Genomic DNA, 24,790 nt, shown 5'->3' with positions numbered 1-24,790 from the left:
CTCCATTCCTCTCCTTTTCACTCTTTAGCTCTTTCTCTATCTTTAGATCTTTCTCTATTTTCTTTCCTTTTTTCTTTTTCACTTTTTTGTTTTTCTTTTTTGTTTTTCTTTTTTTTTTTTGCTTGGGTGAGGCCCCCCTGAGGGGGTTTTCTGCAAGGAGCAGGCTCTGTATATTGTGTATTTTTTAAAAGCTCCTTTGTTTAAAAGAAGTCTTTTTTATCTTTTTCAGCTTTAGGCAATGCTCTGGGAGACTTTGGATGTAAACTGGGGAATTCTTAGGCCCTGGGAGGTGCAAGCGGAGGTGGAGTAGTCACCTTAAATCAGAAATTGTTGGATAAATTTTTAAAGGTTTGTGTAGAGGGGGAGGGGGCTCGTCAGGGCGCCCGGCCGCAGCGTCCTGTAAGCCCTCTCCTTCCTCCGGAGGTAGAGCACAGTCTCCCTCCTTTCATTCGTCAATGGCAGAAAATATCTGCGCAGAAGGTGGAGACCCACTACCATCCACCGCTATAGCCTCTCCCATAGGCTATCCCACAGCCTCATGATGAGGGTCCAGAACATTTTTAATCATATTTATAGAATAAGTTTTTAGTTGTTTTTTACCTTCACCCAAGTATCTAAATTAACAGTAGCCTCTTTAACAGTTTCAAGATTACTTGTATAAAGAGTTGCCATTCTTAGTTTTAAGTGTTACCCATGTCAGAAAATTAAGTATAAGAGAAGATAAAGCTTTTAGCTTTTAAAAGATCAGGCTTTTCTTTGGCCTTTTAACTCTAGAAACCGGGTTTTCTCTCAAACCCCTTTGACACTTTCAATAAAAACCGGGTTTTCTCTCAAACCCTTTAACACTTCCCACCACTACTCGCCCTGTCTGTCCTACAGGGGGGTCCGCGGCACCCTGGGTGGGGGCCTATCCATCCCGTAAATTGAACACTTTCTCAACACTTTTTCAATTCAACACTTTCTCAACACTTTTTCTGAGGTACCTACCTTCGAATCAGCCTGTTCGGGCGCCACTTGCCGGGGACCAGCCCCGGCTGATCCAGGGAATTCGAAGCGGGGACGGCGTCGGCGAGGATCAGGAAACAATTGCTTAATTAAACGTTAATTAAGGATATAAAGAGTAATAGAATGAGGATAGCTCAGTAGGAAAATTCAGTGGAGAAAAGAGGCTGAATAATTCAGCCAGAAGGTAAGAGAAAGAACGACATGGTGAGACCAAGTTTCGGTGAACAAGGCCCACACTTTATTTTTCAAAGTAGTTTTTATACCTTAAGTTATGCACAGAGGATAATGGGGGAAGGGGTAGAGTCAGGCAGCAAGCCAGGCTTTCTTCCTGCAAACTTAGCATATGCAAAAGTTAGGTGATTTGCATCATCTTCTGGCCCGGAGGCCTGTTAACATTTTAAGACCTTTTCTTCAGAAAACTTATTTTTCTCTAAAGGTGATTGGTCAGGAGCCACCCTCCAAAAGCATTAGATAAAGTTGCATTCCTACAGAGCAAAGGTGTGGTGGGCTATAACAAGAAAAAGAATTAACTCAAGGGTCCCAGGTTACAAACATTAAAGCTACTATTTACACCAATTATATTAATCAATACACTGCCAGGGACACAGCAGGTAAGGGATATGGAAACTTAGCAGCAAACATTGGCCCAACAAGTGAAAATCCCTTCACCAATACAATTTCTAATCAATCTTTTAACTACTCAAAAGAATCTGTGTTTAGACAGTTTAGGACATCTCCTGCCTCTCACAGTTGGGAGGCTCCGAACAATCACATGAGGCCGGAAAAACCTATTCAGGCAGGCTAGAGGATTTCCAAAGGAGTTTGTAGGTTAAACACTGTCACACCCAGGAATTATTAACTGGAGCTGTAAGCTAACTTTTTTCAGAGAGGTAGTGGGGGACAGCCCCCCGTAAAGTCAGAGGTGTAGGTGAAAGCACAAAGCAGAAAGTAGGCAGACTCTGGTTTGGGGGGTAGATTGCTCAAGAATTTCCAGGGAGACTCCTGAGGCTTGATCCCGCCTTTGCGTATGCCAAGCCTCCTTCCTCATGACCTTTGTCATGGGTGGAGTTCCTCACGCTGGCTACCTGCAGTGATAGAATTCCAGTTGAGCTATTCCAGATCCTGAAAAGTGCTGCACTCAATATGCAATATGCACTCAATATGCAATATGCCGGCTCCCGGCATATCCCTCAGATAATAAGAATACTCTTAGAAATAAAAGCAAGACCACTACTACCATCTTTATGGATAACATAATTATATGCAATTCTGACTAGGTTTCATATACAATGGAATCTTCTAGACTCTCATCTTGAGTGATAAATTATAACATCAAATGGAAATATGATTCACATACTTGTCACCAATCAACATGTTAGAGATTCTGTAAGTCTGAAAAGGTAATATGCCTGAAGTTAGCCAGTGTAATGTACTCTATAAAATGATTACTTTCAAAATAACCCAATTACCTTTTATCCTCTGGGCAAATCCATAGAATTCTATAAGAATGTGATGTGAAGTTGTCATTTTTCTCTCATTTCCATCTACTTCTGTGGTTCTAATACCAACAAAGGTGAAGAACTGTTAATTAACACACACTTGCACACGCACACACACAGAATATTAAAGATCTTTCTTTCAGAATGTTTCAAAGCTACTTTTGTAGAATAAACAAGGTCTAGTTCTGAAGTTTTAGAGCTTTTTGGTGTTGGTTTTTTAATGTGAGGGAAAACATGTGAAAACCTCCACTCCTTACACTTTGGGGGATACAGGGGGAAGGAGGAGGGTCTTAGGGTGGAGGGTGAGGTTTGGGATAAGGTTGGCATTGAAGTGTGAGAATTTCCTGGGTGGGAGAGGAAAGAGGGAATTTAGAATATAGCTAATATACTCATGAATCACATGAGTGTTGGGCTTGATTAGAATTCTGAGTTTTCCTTGACATTGTGGCTGATCTGTTGATCTATTTTCACTCATGATTCTAATAATGTGTTCTTTTATTCCCCTTGGGAGTGGTGAGCAGTCTATAAATAATACCTTATGTAGAGCTTCCTCTCATCTCTGCCCTTTGTTCTCATCTTCAGTGAGTTGGATGAGTGTTTAGCTTTTCCTAGGAAAACATTTTTCAATCATTAAACTTTTGGGTGAAGAGTGTAGGAAACGAATTTTTAATCCCTTCTTTATCTTGTCCAATATCTTTCAGAGTTTTGAAGTGATAGAAAGCAACGTTTTCTCTGGTCATGATAAACAGCAAAATCATGATGTTTTCCTGTTTCCCTTTACCAGTGTAGGAAGAGTCAATATATATAATAGGTGGGATATAAAGACTGTCAAATGTGTTTTGCTCTCATTTCCATTAAACTTTTTGCATTCCTATATATTGCTAAGTTATCAAAATGTCTATAAATCTTGGAAAGAAGAAACTATAAAATAGGGTTATTTGTTCCATTACTAGGGTTAATAAGAGATCTGTTACTATCAGAGTAGATGCATTGTTTACTGAGCTTGTATATTTTTAAACACATGTGGAGCTAAGCTCGAGGGGTAAAAGCTTCTATTAGCATCTTGATGAGAAGGGAACTTGTGTTAACCTAGAGAGAGTTACTAATGTAAGATACAGCAACACATGCTGGCCCTCTTTAAGCATGAAAGGGGAATGTTATATTTGTCTAACCATTTTACACACCATATTTTTAAATATTTACAATAAATTTTGGTTCATTACTGATTATTTCACCTTGTATAAACTTGCCTTGTGAAGTTACAACAGAATTCTCACAATAGTGATTATTTTTACACACTGTAGGCTCCACCCACATGGAGAATTTGAAATGCATATTTTTCCTACATTATTTAAAAAAAATTTGTTCAGTAATCATTCTTAAAGATTTCATGGTTACATGTAGATAGATATAAAACCAAGGATACATTGTTTTTTTTTCTTTCTCTCTAACACCAGGGAGAGGAGCAGGCTGGTGAGTCTGTTTGGTGTATTTATAAAGGTAATTCAGTTAATGATAGAATAAGCTTTTAAGACTCCGCAAAAGGAGACATTTTGAAAGTGCTGGTGGGGGTGGAACTGGAGAGGTTGGTGTTGCTATTTCCAGAGGTGATGAGAACACTTTTAATTGCTCTTCACTTGAATCTCATGTTTCTAGGTGGATTAAGTTTGAAGAAAAAGTGGAACAGGGTGGAGAGAGATGGAGCAAACCCCACGTGGCCACCTTGTCCCTTCACAGCTTATTTGAGCTGAGGACGTGTATGGAGAAAGGATCCATCATGCTAGACAGGGAAGCTTCTTCTCTCCCACAGTTGGTGGGTAAGTATGTTGTCTTAAGTTCTTAGCATTTTTTCTGCTCTATCTGCCTGTCTATGAATCTTTCTCAATGCAGATGACTTCTAGTGTAAGCAGAGCTGAATATTCTGTAGCATTTAATCTCTGTCTCCTTTTAATTTTTATTGTTATTTTAAAAATATCTGCCTATTTATTTTTGGCTGCATCAGGTCTTAGTTGTAACTTGTGATCTTCATTGAAGCACATGGGATCTTTCATCGAGGTGCGCAGGCTTCTCTCTAGTTGCAGATTACGGGTTTTTAGTTGAAGTGCCTGGGTTTAGTAATTTTAGCAAGTGGGCTTAGTTGCCCTGTGACATGTAGGATCTTAGTTCCCCAAACAAGAATCCAACCTGCATCCCCTGCACTGGAAGGCATATCCTTAACCACTGGACCACCAGGGAAGTTCCTCTTTCTCTTAAGGTTTATTGCAGAAAATTTGGAAAATACAGACAAATACTGAGAACAAAATTTTAAAAAATCATCCATTGTACTTCCATCTGAACATAGCTGTTGTTAATATTTTGGCATATTTCCATCCAGTTTTATTTCTAAGTCCTCTCTCTTATGCTTTTCACTTTTATGTTATTTTTAAAATGATAATTGGTACCATGTTTGCATGGACAGATTTGCATTCCTTCAGATATTAGCATAGATTGAGGTTTTTAGATAGAACTCTCCCCCCATGTCCTTTGCTATAGTGGACTGGAAGTCGGCACACTAGATTTCTAGAACTTCTTGATCTTAGACATTGTGTTGAGCTTCTCTGGGCCTGTTTTGTCATCTGTAAAATAGGGTTTAAATCCTCTGTAAAAAGGAAGCTGGTCTATGTCTAGTCCCTCAGTTGGGTTGATTTTGTAGGTGAACGTCAAGCTTCTTTAGCTGTATGTAGAGAAAACTGGGTGGGGCAAGAAGCCTGTGGAACCTTATTGATTAGTGAATGAGTTGGGTTTCATTGGTGCTGAGGATCATTTGTAGAGCCCCCAGCAAGGCACTGGCCTCATGGTGCAGGGCAACATTGGCATCTTTGTGGTTAGTGTTGTGTGGTGTTGAGCACTGAATGTTAATTTACCATGTCAAACACCTTGTGCACACCTTGCTGCGTTCTAGAGAGTAATAATTGTTTTCATTTTCTAGCAAGAACCTGGTCTAAGCTGCTTTATCATGCAGATTGATGTGCTCAAGACCATGTTTTCCTTAAGGAAAGGTGTTGGGGCTCTGCTTGTTATTCCAAAAAAATTCCATAGCTCGGTGACCTCTGCCCCTGTAGGGATGACTGCACTTTTTTAAGGGGCCTGCAGTGTGCTTACTCTGGGACTGTGGGAAGAGGATGTGGATCATGGCCCCACTGACCAGTGTAAAATTCCTATGTAATCTCAAAATTTCTTTGAATATCAGAAGGCAAAGTCTTGTCTGTGGCATCTGTGTCTTTATAGATAATGGGAAGTCTATAGCATGTGTATTAGACAAGAAGATTCATTCTCAAATTGGGTATATATCTTGCTGATCTGTACATATCTATGTCCTCTTCAGAGCGCTTGTTAGATTTACAAGGAAGCTCTACACTTGCCTTGTATCTGAAGTGCTTATGCTGCAAGTGGAGAAGGGAGGAAGTCTAATGTGAAGATGCTAGGTGAATAGAATGAATTAGTTTATAAATCTATTCAGCAGTGGTACATGGCCTTCTACCATGTACCAGACACTATTCTGGGCCCTGGAATTAGGTTTACAAATCTACCACTTTGTAAATGGAATATATTACAAATCCATGTTCACATAAATAAGTAGTAAGAAGATAATGTAGGAAATACTGCTTTCTACAGAATTTTTCATAGTTAACAAAGCAGGTGAGACTGAAAATGGACCTTTGATATGTGAGAAGAGATGTTGGTTTATTGTATCCAGGGAAGATCTGCAAAGACAGAGAGAAGCAAAGGAAAGGAATGGTTTCCAGGGTATTTGTTTCACTGACTTATTTCATTTGTTAAAAGCTGCAAGTGAGATTGTTATCTAAAGATGTATCATAGTTAATGAAAAGCAATCCAATTTTTGAGTGAGAATCACAATTTCTGTATTTTCAGGCTTTAAGAACTAATCTGGAGCAAAGATGTCTGAATTTAGAAATGCCTAAAGGCAGAGCCAAATGGGATTAAATTTGTGACTGGGCAATGGATCGGCAATCTAGGGGGAGAATATATGTTGTGGTTTAAGGGTCATTGAGGTTTCCTGTGTTGAATAAAAAAGTCCTACCTTAGACCATGGTTACTTCCTGTAATTCCACTATTTGGAGATGCATTTCACTGAACCCAGGGTTTGTTCTCTATTAAAATATACCTACTCTCTGGCAGAGGTATGTATTCATTCCATGACAGGCAGAGTGGTGTCATAGAGAGAATGGTGGATTTAAAGTTGGGGAGTGGTTAATTAGGGTCTACCTCTTGTAGCATGTATGACCATGGACAAGGCTCATTACTTAATTCTTTGTTTAGTCTCTGTATTTCATCCATGGAAGGTAGATAAAGGTAGACCTCTCAGGGTTTTTGATAGAATTGAATGAGGATCTCAGATGTAATTATTCTTATACAGATGTAATTATTCGTATACTTCCATGACTATTCCAGGATAAAGTTGACCTAGCAAGATCTGACTATAGACTGAGTCAGGTCAAGAGATGCTCAGAGACTTCACGAACAGGAGAAAAGATTCTGAAAGGTATAGTGGAGAGAGCTAGAAACAACCTCATAGCTTCTTTGCTCTGCCTAAATATGATCAACAAGGGTGATGAATGTTGAAGTCAAATTATATACTTGTGCTTATTTATTAAACTGTCTTCGAGATCTTCAGAACCTGAAAAAAGCCGTCTTACAGAGTTTCTGGCCTTCAGTAATTTGCTGACCCTTTCCATGTGGTAGAAGACCGAGTCCCACATGATACTGGAGCCTCATTAACCAATAGCCAAAGAGAAAGTTTCTGTTATTTACTACATTTAGGTAGCATAGTCAGTAAAGAATTTGCCTGCAGTGCAGGAGACCCTGGGTTTGATCCTTGAATTGGGAAGATCCCCTGAAAAAGGAAATGGCAAACCACTCCAGTATTCTTGTCTAGGAAACACTATGGACAGAGGAGCCTGGCAGGCTATAGTCCATGGGTCTAAGGATTGGACATGACTTAGCCACTAAATCAGCACCAAGAAAGGTTCATTGCCGAGGACCAGCCCCGGCTGAACCAGGGTATTCGAAGGAGAGACGGCATAGGCGAGGATCAGGATACAATTGCTTAATTAAACGTTAATTAAGGATATAAAGAGTAATAGAATGAGGATAGCTCAGTAGGAAAATTCAGTGGAGAAAAGAGGCTGAGATAAGGATAGCTCAGTGAGGAAATTCAGTGTAGAAAAGAGGCTGAATAATTCAGCCAGAAGGTAAGAGAAAGAACGACATGGGGAGACCAAGTTTCGGTGAACAAGGCCCGTACTTTATTTTCCAAAGTAGTTTTTATACCTTAAGTTATGCATAGAGGATAATGGGGGAAGGGGTAGAGTCAGGCAGCAAGCCAGGCTTTCTTCCTGCAAACTTATCATATGCAAAAGCTTAGGTGATTTGCATCATCTTCTGGCCCAGAGGCCTGTTAACATTTTAAGACCTTTTCTTCAGAAAACTTATTTTTCTCTAAAGGTGATTGGTCAGGAGCCACCCTCCAAAAGCATTAGATAAAGTTGCATTCCTACAGCGCAAAGGTGTGGTGGGCTATAACAAGAAAAAGAATTAACTCAAGGGTCCCAGGTTACAAACATTAAAGCTACTACTTACACCAATTATATTAATCAATACACTGCCAGGGACACAGCAGGTAAGGGATATGGAAACTTAGCAGCAAACATTGGCCCAACAAGTGAAAATCCCTTCACCAATACAATTTCTAATCAATCTTTTAACTACTCAAAAGAATCTGTGTTTAGACAGTTTAGAACATCTCCTGCCTCTCACAGTTGGGAGGCTCTGAACAATCACATGTGGCCGGAAAACCTATTCAGGCAGGCTAGAGGATTTCCAAAGGAGTTTGTAGGTTAAACACTGTCACACCCAGGAATTATTAACTGGAGCTGTAAGCTTTTTTTCAGAGAGGTAGTGGGGGACAGCCCCCCGTAAAGTCAGAGGTGTAGGTGAAAGCACAAAGCAGAAAGTAGGCAGACTCTGGTTTTGGGGGTAGATTGCTCGAGGAGAATTTCCAGGGAGACTCCTGAGGCTTGATCCCGCCTTTGCGTATGCCGAGCCTCCTTCCTCATGACCTTTGTCATGGGCGGAGTTCCTCACGCTGGCTACCGGCAGTGATAGAATTCCAGTTGAGCTATTCCAGATCCTGAAAAGTGCTGCACTCAATATGCAATATGCACTCAATATGCAATATGCCGGCTCCCGGCATCTCCCCCTTTTTTATTTCTTAAAACAGCCAGATGCAGCTCAGTCGCGAGCTTCTGAATATTCTGCCGAAGAATCCTGACAATACAAGGAAGAACGATTATGAGAAGCAAAATTAAAGCACCAGCAGCGATGTATCCAAGGATATTAGACAGAATGTTTTTTCCTGAAATGAAGTTAGAGAAAGTGTGAAAAAAGTCATTAGCTGCTCCAGCGGCAGTAAAATCCAGTTGAGAGTGTTCCAGGGTCTGTATTTGATTATGAAGTTTCCCTAAGTCCAGGCCAATGTCAGAGCTGTTCCAAACACCTGAGATATGATTTTTGATTTTTTCCCATTCATAATCTGTCTCGTTTACCTTTAAAGATGTCACGCATATCCACCGGTAATCAGCGTGGCAAGACAGAGCCATTTTCACTTTTAAAGCCTGTAACTCAGTCCCAATATGCATTATTGCCTCTTCTAAGGCCTCTACTCTCATCTCCAATTTTCTATCTATAACTTTCTGTGTTGCTAGAGTTAAAGAAACATTTTTAGACATGGTATCAACATATTGGGCAGTATGCACTTGTTGAGTCAATGATATTGCTGCCACAGTAACAGAAGTAATTGCTGCTATTAAAGTTGATATTCCTAAAATAAGTAAAGCCCACAAATCGTCGTGATCACATTAAATCTTGTAGTTGTTGTAACATAGCAAGACTATAGTTAACATATCAATAAGTGGTTACATCATAAGATAAGGTGGACATTGTAACACTATAAAGGAGCAAACATTATATTGAGGGTTTAAACAAGATGAGAGCACGCATTGTTCACAAGTCACTACATTGGGTCCACCAGTGAAAGTCACATGTACATTAAGTTTTCCAGAATCATTGGTAAAGAGAAAAACATAAGGAGAGGGTAGACAAGCCAAAACAGAATAAGTAGAATTATTTTCTGGTTGGAGTTCGCGCTGCAGCAGCCCCGTCGGTCCCGCCGGGATCTCGATGTTTATCTTGCCTCCCCTTCAGGCGGGCTCCTCTTTTGTGATCGAAGCAATGGGGGAACTGGATGTCTGGGGGTCTGCAACATGGCGAATCAACCTGTCCTGGATCTAAATTGGAGAATCTGCATCCTGTGGAAAAATACAAGCACATCCTCGACCGCTAGTTAATAATGGGTCAGGACCCTTCCATTGTCCTGAGAGGAGGTCCTTCCATTTGACTAATGGTTTTGCATTTAATTGCTCCAGGCACCAATGACAAAGCATTGCAGTAGTTCCAGCCAGATCAGTATTTAGAATATTTATTATGAAAAGAGCATGTTGCAAGATTTGATGGGGAGAACTATACTTAAACTCCCCTTCTTTTAGTTTTTGAATTTGGATTTTTAATGTTTGATGCGCTCTTTCAACAATGGCTTGTCCCTGGGGATTATAAGGGATGCCTGTATTATGTTTAATTTGAAACTTTATACAAAATTCCTGAAAAGACTTAGACGCAGGAGCATTGTCAGTTTTCAGAGCTTTTAGCAGGCTCAAATATGAAAAACAAGTAAAGAGATGTTGTATTACATCTTTAATTGCTTTTCCGGTACGAGCAGTTGTAATAATAAAATGAGAAAAGGTGTCTACAGTTAAAGAACAAAGGACAGTTTTCCAAATGAAGAGACATGAGTTACATCCATTTGCCAGAGTACGTTAGGTTTGAGACCGCGAGGATTAACTCCCATAGGTAGACTATTATAAACAGTGGGGCAATATAAGCAAGAACACACAATTTCTCGAGCAGTCTCGCTGGGAATTTGGAATTGATATCTTAAAGCAGTAGCGTATTGATGATGAAGTGAGTGAGAGGCTCTGGCCTCCTCAATCACAGTAGCCACTGTATTTCTGGTTAACAAGTTAGCCAAATCATTAAAGGCATTTTAAGGGCCGGGCAATCTGGAATGAGCCCAAATGTGTCCAATGAAAAATATTTTATTTGTTTTCCAAATTTGTTGCTGTAATTTAGTTAACAAATGAAATATGGTAGTTTTATTTTCAGACAAAACCGCAGTTTCAATGTGTGGAAACAACCTGACAATATACTGAGAATCAGAATAAAGGTTAAATTCCTCATCTGCAAACATAGCAAAAGCCTCTATGACTGCTGTTATTTCAGCGCTTTGAGCTGAAGTTTCCTGTGTTTCTAAAACCTTTTGGTGATTTTTAGTAACTATGGAGGCTTTACCGTTTGTTGACCCATCAGTAAAAACTATTTGAGCATTTGGAATAGGAGATTGTTTACATCTGACAGAAAAAATAACTGGATGTCTGGATATAAAATTCAGCAAAACATGTGAAGGTAAATGATGCAAAAATTTTGACCAAAATAGTTTCTTATAACAATCTGCCAATTTTCAAACATTAGAAGAGCATCAAGTTGTTCCTTATTATATGGAATTACAATTTCTGATGGCTCTTTACCAAATAATTCAATGTTCCGCTTTTTTCCTTTAATATCAAAGTAGCTATCAATCCCGGATAAGAAGCCACTACAGTTTTAGTTTGAGCGGGAAGATGGACCCACTCTAGGGGGCTGTTTTGCTATAAAACCAAATTTTTGTCTGGCCACCCCAATTACACCTATGGGGGTTTTATGCAAAGGAATTATCAAGCAGTTGTCAATTTAATTTTTAAAATTTTTTAAAATTTTTTAAAATTTACATTTTAACAACATAAATTTAGAGATATGTTAATTTAGGTCTAATGTTTAGTTTAGGTCTCTATAAATTTAAATAATAAATGTATAACCTCCTTATCTCATTTTGGTATACAGATATACCTAAATGTAAAATGTATTTATATATGGCAACAAGTATAAACTTATTGACATACAATATATATAAATCAATATACTTGAATTAATCTTATAATTAATATATTAATTCATATATATTACAGCAATACAACACGCACACAGCCAGTACCAACCAACACAAACCAATGTACTGCAATAATACATGTCACACATATATAATTATACAGCATACAGAACATATATCATCACAGCACATCAATCCATACCAATTAATATCAGCCACACACATTATATTACTGCAATATACATTTATACAGTATATATATAATACATATATTGATTTATATACAAATTAAGTAAGTATAGATCTATAAATAGAATTAGGTATACCTTTATTATGTTTTATTTATACTCATACCTAATTAGGCAAACTGTAGTTAGGCAAATATATTTATATTACGTATTTATAACAATATATAAAGTATTGTTAATTGTACCACCTGTTGATAACTAAGAAATTGAGAAAACCCTTCTCTGAGTATCTCCTATTTGAGACAGCACGTCCCTCCCCCATAGGGTAAAGGGGAGCGTAGGAACTACATACGGTTGGAAAGTTCCACAGGTATCCTCAAACTGCCAATCTAACATTTCTGAACTTTTAACGACTGTGGGGGCTTGAGGGCAAATGAAACAAAATTTGACCCCTGAAATCTATCAGGGCAACTTGCCAATCATCACTATTTTGTAAAAGACTTGCAGTTGATCCTTATTGAATGGAATTACTATATTTGCTACTTTTTTTTTTTTTTTTCTAAAAAGTTCCACACTTCTTTTTTCCTCCTTTTATAATTAATTGTGCCACTGAGCTAGGATAAGATAAAACTATTTTTCTTGGGGTCACTGGTAGATGGAACCAATGGGCCTTTTTGTCACAATCACCCTGTAGGTGTATGTTTTATGGCAAGAATAATTTAATCTCATCTTTTGGTAGTATTAATCCTAATTAACTGATCATTTAAAGTCTCATCTACTTTAATAAGAGCCAACTCTGTCTCACTAGTCAACTTAGAACTGGAATTAGGGTCACTTTTTAAGCAATTAAACAAAGGCTTTAAATCTGCAGTAGTCAGTTTTAAATGTGGGCATATCCAATTAATGTCCCCTAATAATTTTTGGAAATCATTTAAAGTTAGTAAACAATCTCTCCGCAGCCTCAAAGGGGCATTACCAGTTTTTAAAACTTTTGGCAGACCTAAATATGAGAAGCAAGTAAAGAGGTGTTGCACAACATGTTTATAAGCTTCTCCAGTTATCGTTTTGTAAACTAAATCTGGTCTATAGCCTTTTAGATGACAAGCAACCATCTAATCTTTGCTTGAATACTTCCAGCAATGGGGAACTCACGACTCTTCAAGGTTTTAAACTCTCCCTCACCTTTTATCTCTACAGCATTCCCACCCCGCATACCAGTTTCTCTAATCTCAACTCATTTTCAGTAGTATGTGTTGGCCAGGAGCTGGGTCAGTCTTCCCCAGCAATGTTAAGAGACGTCTGTTCCTGTGTCTAATAGCCCTGACATTTTATTTTCTTGAATTAAAAGATCTTTTAAAGGCCTTGGAGCTGTACTTTCCTGCACCCAAAAGGCTAGATCACTAGATCTAAATACTCTGTGGCTCTTAGCTTGAGAAGTCAAGTTTTTTCCTGCCTGATAAGGTAAAAGCAAAAACTGTGTTATTCTTTGACCTTTATTAATTTGCACAGTTTTGGTAAGCGGCGAGATCAAAACTATAATTTCTCCAATATAATCAGAATCTACCACACCATATACCACCGAAATTTCTTGAAAAGAAAGCGAGCTACACCCTAGCACAAGTCCTATAATGCCCTCAAGAAGGGGGGCCAGCCACTCCCCTTGGAATCGGAGCAACCGGCATATCAGGGGTTAATATTGTTGCTATATCCCTTTACCGTCCGCTTTTTTCTTAGCCTGGGTGAAGGAGCACTGCATATTGTGCACGCAGTCTGTTTTAAAATCTCCACTGTTCAAAGAACTTTTTATCTTCCTCAGGCTTAGGCAACACTTTGAGAAACTTTGGGGGCAAAGTGGGGAACTCTTGGGCCCTGGAAGGCGCAAACGGAGGCGGCAGCAATGGCCTTAAATCAGAAAGTGGTCGTTAAGTTTTTTTTTTTTTTAAGGTTTGCGCAGAGGGGGTGGGGGGGAGGGGGAGCTCGCCAGGGCACCTGGTCACAGCGTCTCTTACAGTCTCTCTCTTCCTCTCTTCCTGCTTTTCTCACTTTTTTCTCCCCCTTCATTTTTCGCTACCCTTCTCTTTCCTTCGTTTCTTTCCCTTTACCCTCTTTCTCTCTTCTTCTTCCCTCCTCCCTCTCTTTTTCTCTGTATCTCTTTTTCTAACTTCCTTTCTTCCTTTCTCAATCTTGCTGCATTCCCTGATTCCTTCCTTCTCTGTTCCTCCTTTTCACTCTTTAGCTTTTTCTCTATCTTTAGATCTTTCTCTATTTTTTCTCTCTTTTTTTTTTTTCTCTTTTTATTTATTTATTTTTTTTGCTTGGGTGAGGCCCCCCTGAGGGGGTTTTCTTCAAGGAGCAGGCTCTGTATATTGTGTGTGTTTTTTTTTTTTAAAGCTCCTTTGTTTAAAAGAAATCTTTTTTATCTTTTTCAGCTTTAGGCAATGCTCTGGGAGACTTTGGATGTAAACTGGGGAATTCTTAGGCCCTGGGAGGTGCAAGCGGAGGTGGAGTAGTCGCCTTAAATCAGAAATTGTTGGATAAATTTTTAAAGGTTTGTGTAGAGGGGGAGGGGGCTCGCCAGGGCGCCCGGCCGCAGCGTCCTGTAAGCCCTCTCCTTCCTCCGGAGGTAGAGCACAGTCTCCCTCCTTTTCTTCGTCAATGGCAGAAAATATGATCTGCGCAGAAGGTGGAGACCCACTACCATCCACCGCTGTAGCCTCTCCCATAGGCTATCCCACAGCCTCATGACGAGGGTCCAGAACATTTTTAATCATATTTATAGGATACGTTTTTAGTTGTTTTTTACCTTCACCCAAGTATCTAAATTAACAGTAGCCTCTTTAACAGTTTCAAGATTACTTGTGTAAAGAGTTGCCATTCTTAGTTTCGTGTTACCCATGTCAGAAAATTAAGTATAATAGAAGATAAAGCTTTTAGCTTTTAAAAGATCAGGCTCTTCTTTGGCCTTTTAACTTCAGAAACCGTTTTCTCTCTCTAAGTCTAACTTTTAACACTTTCAACACTTCCCACTCCTCTCGCCCTGTCTATCCTACAGGGGGGTCCGCGGCACCCTTGAGTGGGGTCCTAGCCGTCCCGAACACTGGAAGAACAATAGGGCTGGTGACCCAGATTGTTCCGGGGGAGGAACAGTAGGCTGGTGACCCAAACTGTTCCAAGGGAGGAGCAGTAGGGCTGGTCACCCAAACTGCTCCGTGGGGGAACAAGAGGGCTGGTCACCCAGTTGTTCCGAGAACGGGGAGCAATAGGGCTGATGGCTCTGATTGCTTTGGGGAGCTTACCTTCGAAAGTCCCTGTTTCGGGCGCCACCTGCCGAGGACCAGCCCCGGCTGAACCAGGGTATTCGAAGGAGAGACGGCATAGGCGAGGATCAGGATACAATTGCTTAATTAAACGTTAATTAAGGATATAAAGAGTAATAGAATGAGGATAGCTCAGTAGGAAAATTCAGTGGAGAAAAGAGGCTGAGATAAGGATAGCTCAGTGAGGAAATTCAGTGTAGAAAAGAGGCTGAATAATTCAGCCAGAAGGTAAGAGAAAGAACGACATGGGGAGACCAAGTTTCGGTGAACAAGGCCCGTACTTTATTTTCCAAAGTAGTTTTTATACCTTAAGTTATGCATAGAGGATAATGGGGGAAGGGGTAGAGTCAGGCAGCAAGCCAGGCTTTCTTCCTGCAAACTTATCATATGCAAAAGCTTAGGTGATTTGCATCATCTTCTGGCCCAGAGGCCTGTTAACATTTTAAGACCTTTTCTTCAGAAAACTTATTTTTCTCTAAAGGTGATTGGTCAGGAGCCACCCTCCAAAAGCATTAGATAAAGTTGCATTCCTACAGCGCAAAGGTGTGGTGGGCTATAACAAGAAAAAGAATTAACTCAAGGGTCCCAGGTTACAAACATTAAAGCTACTACTTACACCAATTATATTAATCAATACACTGCCAGGGACACAGCAGGTAAGGGATATGGAAACTTAGCAGCAAACATTGGCCCAACAAGTGAAAATCCCTTCACCAATACAATTTCTAATCAATCTTTTAACTACTCAAAAGAATCTGTGTTTAGACAGTTTAGAACATCTCCTGCCTCTCACAGTTGGGAGGCTCTGAACAATCACATGTGGCCGGAAAACCTATTCAGGCAGGCTAGAGGATTTCCAAAGGAGTTTGTAGGTTAAACACTGTCACACCCAGGAATTATTAACTGGAGCTGTAAGCTTTTTTTCAGAGAGGTAGTGGGGGACAGCCCCCCGTAAAGTCAGAGGTGTAGGTGAAAGCACAAAGCAGAAAGTAGGCAGACTCTGGTTTTGGGGGTAGATTGCTCGAGGAGAATTTCCAGGGAGACTCCTGAGGCTTGATCCCGCCTTTGCGTATGCCGAGCCTCCTTCCTCATGACCTTTGTCATGGGCGGAGTTCCTCACGCTGGCTACCGGCAGTGATAGAATTCCAGTTGAGCTATTCCAGATCCTGAAAAGTGCTGCACTCAATATGCAATATGCACTCAATATGCAATATGCCGGCTCCCGGCAGTTCATCAAGCAGTTTACATTCTCACTTTAATTTTCCATTACTTTTTGTTTATCAGTTGTGGCGTTTTTTCTCTAACCTCCACATGTTCACTTTAATACTGTCATTCAATTTTAAAACTGGACACTGCTAGGTCACTTTGAAGTGTCATCACTGAGTATTATGTTTGCTGTACCACTCCGGAGGCAAGTGGGCAGAGAGACAGCACTGTCATTCTGGAGCTGATAACACAGAAAAACAATTCAGAGGCAAATAACATACTTTACAAGGAAAATAAAGAGAGAAAAAAAATGGACCAGATTTGGAGGAGTAGAGAAAAAAACCTGTTTGATAGAGTGTCAGTGACTGAAAGAAATACTTAAAAATCTTCTGAAAGAATCAAAGCTTTACAGCAGATTAAACAACATGAAAGAAAAAACTGCCATGATTTCGAGTGATAAAAATTGGCACGGTACCTTGAGTTACTGCCATTATTTGATTATTAAAAAATCTTTTTCTAGTAGAGGATGCAGTGGATTTATCATCTCCTGAATGGTGCTATTATTCAGAGTTGAGAATTATGTGCAGCTAAGTCTTAAGATACATCTCCTCTTCACCCCACTTTTATTTCCACAAAAGAGAAGAAAAAGAAATCATAGCAAGTGTGATGATATGAAACAAACAATAGCATGATTTTAATCCTTTTTTGCAGTCTACCTGCTTCTCCTTCTCAGTCGCCTCCAAGGGGCACCCTCCCTTTGCAGGTGCAAAGTCACCACCATGTGAGGCTACAAGCAGTGGCTGAAGCTGTGTCACTTCTCACACTTGTATACAAAATTCAGCCTCATTCTGATTCTTCCCAGGACCTAGTTTTCTTCATGAAGATCCCCTTCTAAACGCTAATGGAAAATTTGTCTTATTTAAGGGATAAAATGTCATTGTATAGGTTACTTTGATAGCTTCATTATTGCAATCATATTATAATTTTACACTTAAAGAACATCATTCACATATGAAGCCAAGTACATGGGAATTTTCCTCCCCTCCTAAGTTAAAAAAAATTTATAAGGCGTTTCAGGTATTATGATGGGAAATGGATTAGGAAAATGTAGTTCTATTTTTGGAGCTCTAATTTTTATATTTAAAGGCATTCCTGAGCTGTGCATGTTGGCAGATATATTAGTCATGTTATTTCTTGCTTTTAACACCTTTTATATTTTCAAAATGATAATATATTTATTTTTCATCACAAAAGTAAAATATGTTCATTTTTAGTAATGCAAAAACATGTAGCACATGAAAATCAAAATACCACTAATCTTATCTTAGAGATATTTTCTCAACAGTTTTTGGGTACATCTCTGTTTACACATATGAAATTTATTTTAGAGCTGGAATCATACCATAACCCTCTAATCTGCCCTTCTTAACTGAAAAACATAGTATGAATATTTCCATGTTATTAAACATAAATATAAACATCATTTTAATGGCTGCAAAATAGTTAATAATCTATAATTGGGCTTTTAAGTTGCTGTCAAGTTTTTATCATAAAGACAAGAAATGAACATTTTTGTTATTCTTTTGTGAAATTGCTTATTTCCTGATTATAGGTTTCTAATGGTGAAATATTCAAAGGGTTTGAACATTGTAAAGGGTTTTGTTTTGTATTGGCCAAGTAGCCTTCAAGAAAGCTTATCCTCGTTGTTACTATCATCATTGACACTGTCTATTATATAAGACTTTCACATCGCTGGGGCCAGCTGGATAGATTAACATAAAACTGATTACATTTGTATAAATCTGAGTTGTCTGTTAGTCTTGAAACCGTATATTTCTTGGGCTTTTGTATGTTTTTAAAAGAATGTTACCCTTAATCTTTTTTGGGGGGAGCATGACCATCTTTCTCTTCATTTTTTTTCCCCCTTTGGTCTAGAGTTTCCTTTAAAAAGAAAGAAAAGTATTATATGATATGGAGAAAGATCTAAACTGTGAATCAGAAAACTTGGTTTAATTTGGAGTTGGGATGGGGGGGCGTTGCCCTACTAAGGCTGTGTCTGTGAGTGTCTCCTCTCTTGTGCTTTTTTTCATCTGTTTAAGAGTTTGAACCTGATGCTTTTTGAATTTCCTTTCACCTCTGGGAGCATTTTGAGCAGGCGCTTTCTCTCTCTATTGGTAGTGTTTGTGGGATTTCGAATATTGAAGGCTTAATTTCAGTGTAGCTGTAAAATGTTAACTGCCTCCACTTTCCTTGAAAGGTTTTGTAGTTTATGCTTAAGAGACCCCTGTAATGTGGGCCATTTTTATGGAAACTTAATAAAGGGCATAAGCTACACAGATGTTTTAACATGTTCTAACTGGTGATTTCCAGAAATTAGTAACAGAGGGCTGGCTGTGCATTATATATGGATTAGTTTGAGATTACAGGGGAAGGCAAGAATAGAGGGAGGCCCTGCCAAGAAAGGGTAGATAAGAAACACTTTAATCCACAACCCTGAAATTAGAGTAGGAGTTTGATATGCTTGCGGTAGATATGCCAGGGCTGTATGTTTATTTTTATGGTTCTTCTGTAAAATGGACTTTCCACTTTGATTAAGACTTCAAGGGAAAGGAGAGAGGTTTGTGTTCAGTAGCACTTAATTATTTTAATATGGAACAGAGGGTTAATAATAATTACAGGATCTGTTCTGAGAGTTTTACTGAGTAAGGGTTGTGTAGTTAAAAATACTCAGAGCTAAAGGCCACTCTCAAACCAAAACATTCCTATGGTAGAAACTCTTCCTGCCTTTCCCAGGCTGTCTACAAAGTGGTCCAGTGATATGTGACATTGACAGCATCTGTGTAAGGCCTGTGATGGAAAGCCTGGATTCAGCCTCTCCTTGGATCCCAGGAAGTTGACTGTACACTGTGTGAACTGTCAGCTCTCACTGTGAGACCGGTTCTATGAGTGCTTATTAAAAAGAGGACTCATGAGAGGTACAGTCATGCTCAAGCAAAGCCCCTTGAACATCTGTAACTTCTCTTTGCAAAGAGATGGCAGTGTTTGGGAGATGCTGTTGTCCTATCAGTTCAGTTCAGTTCAGTTCAGTTGCTCAGTCGTGTCCGACTCTTTGCGACCCCATGAATCTCAGCACTCCAGGCCTCCCTGTCCATCACCAACTCCCGGAGTTCACTCAGACTCACGTCCATCAAGTCGGTGATGCCATCCAGCCATCTCATCCTCTGTCGTCCCCTTCTCCTCTTGCCCCCAATCCCTCCCAGCATCAGAGTCTTTTCCAATGAGTCAACTCTTCGCATGAGGTGGCCAAAGTACTGGAGTTTCAGCTTTAGCATCATTCCCTCCAAAGAAATCGCAGGGCTGATCTCCTTCAGAATGGACTGGTTGGATCTCCTTGCAGTCCAAGGGACTCTCAAAGAGTCTTCTCCAACACCACAGTTCCAAAGCATCAATTCTTCGGCGCTCAGCTTTCTTCACAGTCCGACTCTCACATCCATACAGGACCACTGGAAAAACCATAGCCTTGACTAGACAGACCTTTGTTGGCAAAGTACTGTCTCTGCTTTTGAATATGCTCTCTAGGTTGGTCATAACTTTTCTATCAGTACCCATTAATTTTCTTGTCAGACTTTTAGAGAAGAACTTTTATTCTCTCCTCCACTTTTGTATACAGAGAAGTTTGTGCAAGAGGAAAATAATTGACATGTGCTCAATGCAGCCATGTGTCTGCAACAGGCGGGCCCGGGACCCATTGTTCTGGTTCTCTGCTGGGGACACAAGCCCTGACTGCAGACATGAGGTGTTGTTCCTCCATTGCCTGTTTCACACAGATTCTGTGAGAGGTTCTCCTGTGCCCCATTTTGGACAAAGGAGTATCAACCTGTGATGTGACATTACAGGAGGATGCCACCAGGCTACATTTATGTCCTACTGCTGACATGTTGATTTGTGGGAAAGAGGACTTCTTGTTTTCTGTTAGAGTAAAACATGTCCTGCAGCAGACGTACCCATGGAGCAATTTCTATGAAGCACATTCATCCTTTCTAGTTAGAACCATTCTGGAAAATAAAAGAGCGAATAGAAATTTGGGGGAAAGATTTTTTCTAAGATTATTTTATTTTATTATGTTTCATTGAGGCATAGTTGACATACAATATTGTATTGGTTTCAGGTGTACAACATTATGAGTTGGCATTTATATACTTTATGAATTGACAACCATGAAAAGTCTAGTAACTGTCTGTCACCATACAGAGTTATTACCATATTATTATTGATGGTATTCCCTGTGCTATCATTACATTATGTGGTTTATTTATGTTAGAACAGAATTTTATACCTCTTAATCCCTTTCATCTACATCACCCACCCATCTCTCCCCTATTCTGGCAACCACTATTTTGTTTGTGTCTTTCGGTCAGGTTCTGTTTTGCTTGTTCATTTTGTTTTGTAGATTCCACAAGTGAAATTTATTTTGTAGATTCCATAAATGACATCATTTGGTATTTGTGTTTCCATCTGACTTATTTCACCTAGTGTAATACCCTTTAGATCCATCCATATTGTTACAAAAGGCAAGATTTCAGTCCTTTTTTATGGCTAAGTAATACTTTATTATATATATATATATATGTTATATATCACATTTTCTTTGTCCAACTTTAGGTTGCATTTATACTTGGCTATTGTAAATAATGCTGCAGTGAATATAGGGGTGCATATATTGTTTTGAATTAGTGTTTTGGTTTCTTTGTCCAAGAATCTAGAAATGGAATTGCTGGGCTGTGTGATTGTTCTATTTTTAGTCTTTTGAGGAACCTCCATACCATTTTCTATAGTGGCTGCACCAATTTACATTCCCACCAACAGTATACTGTTGCTGCTGCTGCTAAGTCACTTCAGTTGTGTCCAACTCTGTGACCCCAGAGGCGGCAGCCCACTAGGCTCCCCTGTCCCTGGGATTCTCCAGGCAAGAACACTGAAGCGGGTTACCATTTCCTTCTCCAAGGGTTCCCTTTTTGCCACATCCTCACTAACTCCTGCTAATTTGTTATCTTTTGATAGTAACATTCTTGACAGGTGTGATATCTCTTTGTGGTTTTGATTTGCATTTCCCTGATGATTAGTGATATTGAACACCTTTTCAGGTGTCTGTTGGCCATCTATATGTCTTCTTGGAAAAATGTCTATTCTGATCTTCTGCCCACTTAAAAATTAAACTTTTTGGTGTTTTTTTTTTGATATTGAGATATGTGAGTTCTTTAGTACTTTAGATGTTAACCCCTATTAAATATATTATTTTCAAATATCTTTTCCCATTCAGTAGGTTGTCTTTTTGTTTTGCTGATGGTTTCTTTTACTGTGCAAAAGCTTTTTATTTTGATGTAGTTCCATTTGTTTATTTTTGCTTTTGTTGCCTTTGCCTGAGGAGACAGATCTAAAAAAATATTGCTGAGACTGATGTCAGAGAGTATAATGCCGATGTTTTTTCCATGAGTTTTATGGTTTCAGGTCTTACATTTACATCTTTAACCCATTTGAGTTTATTTTTGTAAATAGTGTGAGAAGGTGGTTTAAAGTGGTTTTTAAAGAAGGTGGTTTAAAGCTAGTAGAAATTTTAGGGTTTTTTGGTTTTTTTTTGTAGAAAAACTAAGATATTAAACTTTCTAGAAAATTTTTGTCAGGTTATACTTTAAAATGAATTATAGAATATGTGGTAAAGGCTTTAGTTGGATCTAAACAGGAAGAATAAACCTCCCTTCTTAGAAAAGACTAAGGTATAATTTTGTACTTTAACCTTTCTTTCACTGGATTAATTAGTGTTCAAATAACCTGATATGGGCAAAGGTATTATCTTTTTTTTTTTTTTTTTACTTTGTCCTATTATAAAGAAATTACAGACGAATTTGAGAGAATAGATTAAGAAAATCAATAATGACATGATGCTAAATTTTATATATTCTCTTCAAGATTTTTTCATATCATTTATATTTCTGGCACACTTCCTATGAAAGAGTACATGAAATTTTCTAATCTTACTTTTAAACAATTGGAAAGCGTAAATTATTTATTGTGTTACTCATAGAAGAATGTGATTAATATGAATTCACTCTCAACCAGGATTGAAAAAAATTTACAAAGCAGTTCTTCCTCTCCAAAGATGTAATTAATACTGGAATATTTCTAACTCTCTTTAATGCCAATAGCACTATACCCTGTATCTTTACCTTCACAGAAAGTGGGAAGTTGGAAATTGAAAAATAATATATTGATATTAAATTTGAGGATAACATCCATAAAATTAGAGTTAACAATTTTAGTTAAAAAATAACTTATTAAAAAAATAAGTTAAAAAAATTTAACTTTGTGGTCTTGTGACTGAATTTTGGTTTTGGTTTTGCTTTGTTTTTATTTCAGAGATGATTGTTGACCATCAGATTGAGACAGGCCTATTGAAACCTGACCTTAAGGATAAGGTGACCTATACTTTGCTCCGGAAGCACCGGCATCAAACCAAGAAATCCAACCTTCGATCCCTGGCTGACATTGGGAAGACTGTCTCCAGTGCAAGTAGGATGTTTACCAACCCTGATAATGGTAATGCAGGGGCCGCCTGACCGCTGCCCTTTCTTACCTGCCTTACTCACTTTACTCCACCTCTTGTCACCTTTTTTTTTTAAATCCCTCTTCTTATGTCTTCTTTTCTCAACTCATATGCCACAACCATTTCATAATGACATGTTTTAACCAACTGGGAAGATTTGCAGTCCTATTGGAAAGATTTCAGCAATTATGACTGTAGGCTGCAAATGCCAAGATGCCATGGTTGCTCCATACACCTCTATTCTGATTGACTGAGAGGGTTTGGTAATAATGCAGTGATGAATCAATTGAATGTTCCCAATGAATCAGCAGGCCTGTATATTATTGAGTACATCAAGGAATATGCTTTTGACTTGGTGGTTTGTCAGAATTAGGACAGACTAAGCTTTAATAGGTACTCCGAAATCTCGTATTGTGAAGTGTTTGCTTGATATATGAGATGGTGTCCAGCCTATAGATGGTCATTCATCAAAATAAGATTCAATATTATTTTTACTGCTTAAAAAACCAATCTGCTCTTTTGCAATGTGATAAATGTGAGAATTCAGGTAGGATATTAGCCCGATTTTGTAGCAATAGGAAAGGCACTATGTTTTATGTATACTCTTTTACATTTACCAGAATTTCTTGCAAAGTGTCTGGCTTCTGTATCATTGTCTTTGTTTTGAATAAATTTCGTAATTGGGTGTAGGCCGAGAAGGGAGAAGTTATTCTCATGAGGTATGGAAAATTAAAGTGTAAAGACTTGCTAAGCATTGGACTGGTCAAACGAGGCCTCTTCCATCCCACGCCCAATCTTTTTGGTGTTAAGAGAAATGAGTAGATAAGGGAAGTTTTAATTTGCTGTTCTCAGCTGTACTTTCAGAATAATATAAAACATGTTGTCATAGAAAAGATGGACTAAGTGAAGTGTATAAACTGAATTCTAACTCAGTTCACTCTATTTCTGGAAATTGAGTTTTCTTACTTAATATTAAAATTAATGGCTTTCTGGGAGAGAGCTTACTATTAGCAAACTTTGCTATATTTTGGAATCATTCCACATAGTTTTTTAAAATGAGTGTTTAGTAAGTCAGCAGAATCAGATGAAAAGTTCAATTCTGTTGAGTGACTTATATTTATGTAATTGCTGCTGTGTTTCTCTTTTTGAAGCGCAACAGGTTATAAATAATTAAAATAAGAATGCTCTTTAAAGAGCATTCACAAAAGGAAGAATCTAATCTAGAACATTCCTATGACAATTTGATGGTTCTACCATATCTGAAATATTGCTGCTCACAGGAAATGTTTTGATTTCTCTGCATCTCCCATTTTATTTATTTTTTAAATTGCATTTTGAACAGTTTAATGGCTGGAAATGTTACGTGATAAACAGTTTGTTGAAACTGATGTCACAAATAATTTTAAGAACAAATCATATTTTAAAAATTATGGCATTTAAAGTACAAGTCTGTTTTTTAGTATCTTATTTGTTAATCTCTGTCTCACATAAAATGAAAATTTTATGATTTGGAGATTTATTTTTTATCGTGAAGTCAGTGGTAGTATAAAGAAGCGAACATTGTTTTCAGATATTGCTATATTTGCAATGAGAAGAGGAATGAGTACGGCAGAGCAAGGGTACCTTCACCACCAGTGTGGTATGAGCTTAACTTTCCTGGACGTGTAGGTAGAGTAAAAGTTAGGAACAGTTGGGTCTTTGTGGCAGTATCTTGTGCTTTAGGGGAGAGTATTTGGATGTGAAATGCAATTATTGAGTTGATATTGCTCGTCATTCATCTTCTACCCTATCAGTAGATCTTTGTACTGCAGAGAAAAGTTGCAGTTGCCTTCACTACTGAGCTTCTCACATGTGCAATGCCTCAGATGCTGGGCAGA

General features: G+C 38.6%; 1 protein-coding gene across 11 annotated transcripts in view; it reads left to right on the top strand.

Annotated features, from left to right (window-relative positions):
* The window catches only part of SLC4A4 (solute carrier family 4 member 4), a 379,388-nt gene that overhangs the window by 165,997 nt on the left and 188,601 nt on the right, over positions 1-24,790 (top strand). For all 11 annotated transcript variants that reach the window (XM_086405458.1, XM_086405455.1, XM_086405451.1 and 8 more), the window contains 2 exons: positions 4,161-4,321; positions 22,727-22,906. In XM_086405458.1, the coding sequence (XP_086261584.1) occupies positions 4,161-4,321; positions 22,727-22,906 (341 nt within the window). The remainder of the gene's footprint in view (positions 1-4,160; positions 4,322-22,726; positions 22,907-24,790) is intronic.

This window comes from Bos grunniens, chromosome 6 (assembly GCF_055505025.1).
Source record: "Bos grunniens cultivar Pamir isolate PY7600 chromosome 6, Bosgru_T2T1.0, whole genome shotgun sequence".
Taxonomy (NCBI): Eukaryota; Metazoa; Chordata; class Mammalia; order Artiodactyla; family Bovidae; genus Bos; species Bos grunniens.
This window is presented reverse-complemented; position numbering and strand designations above follow the sequence as displayed.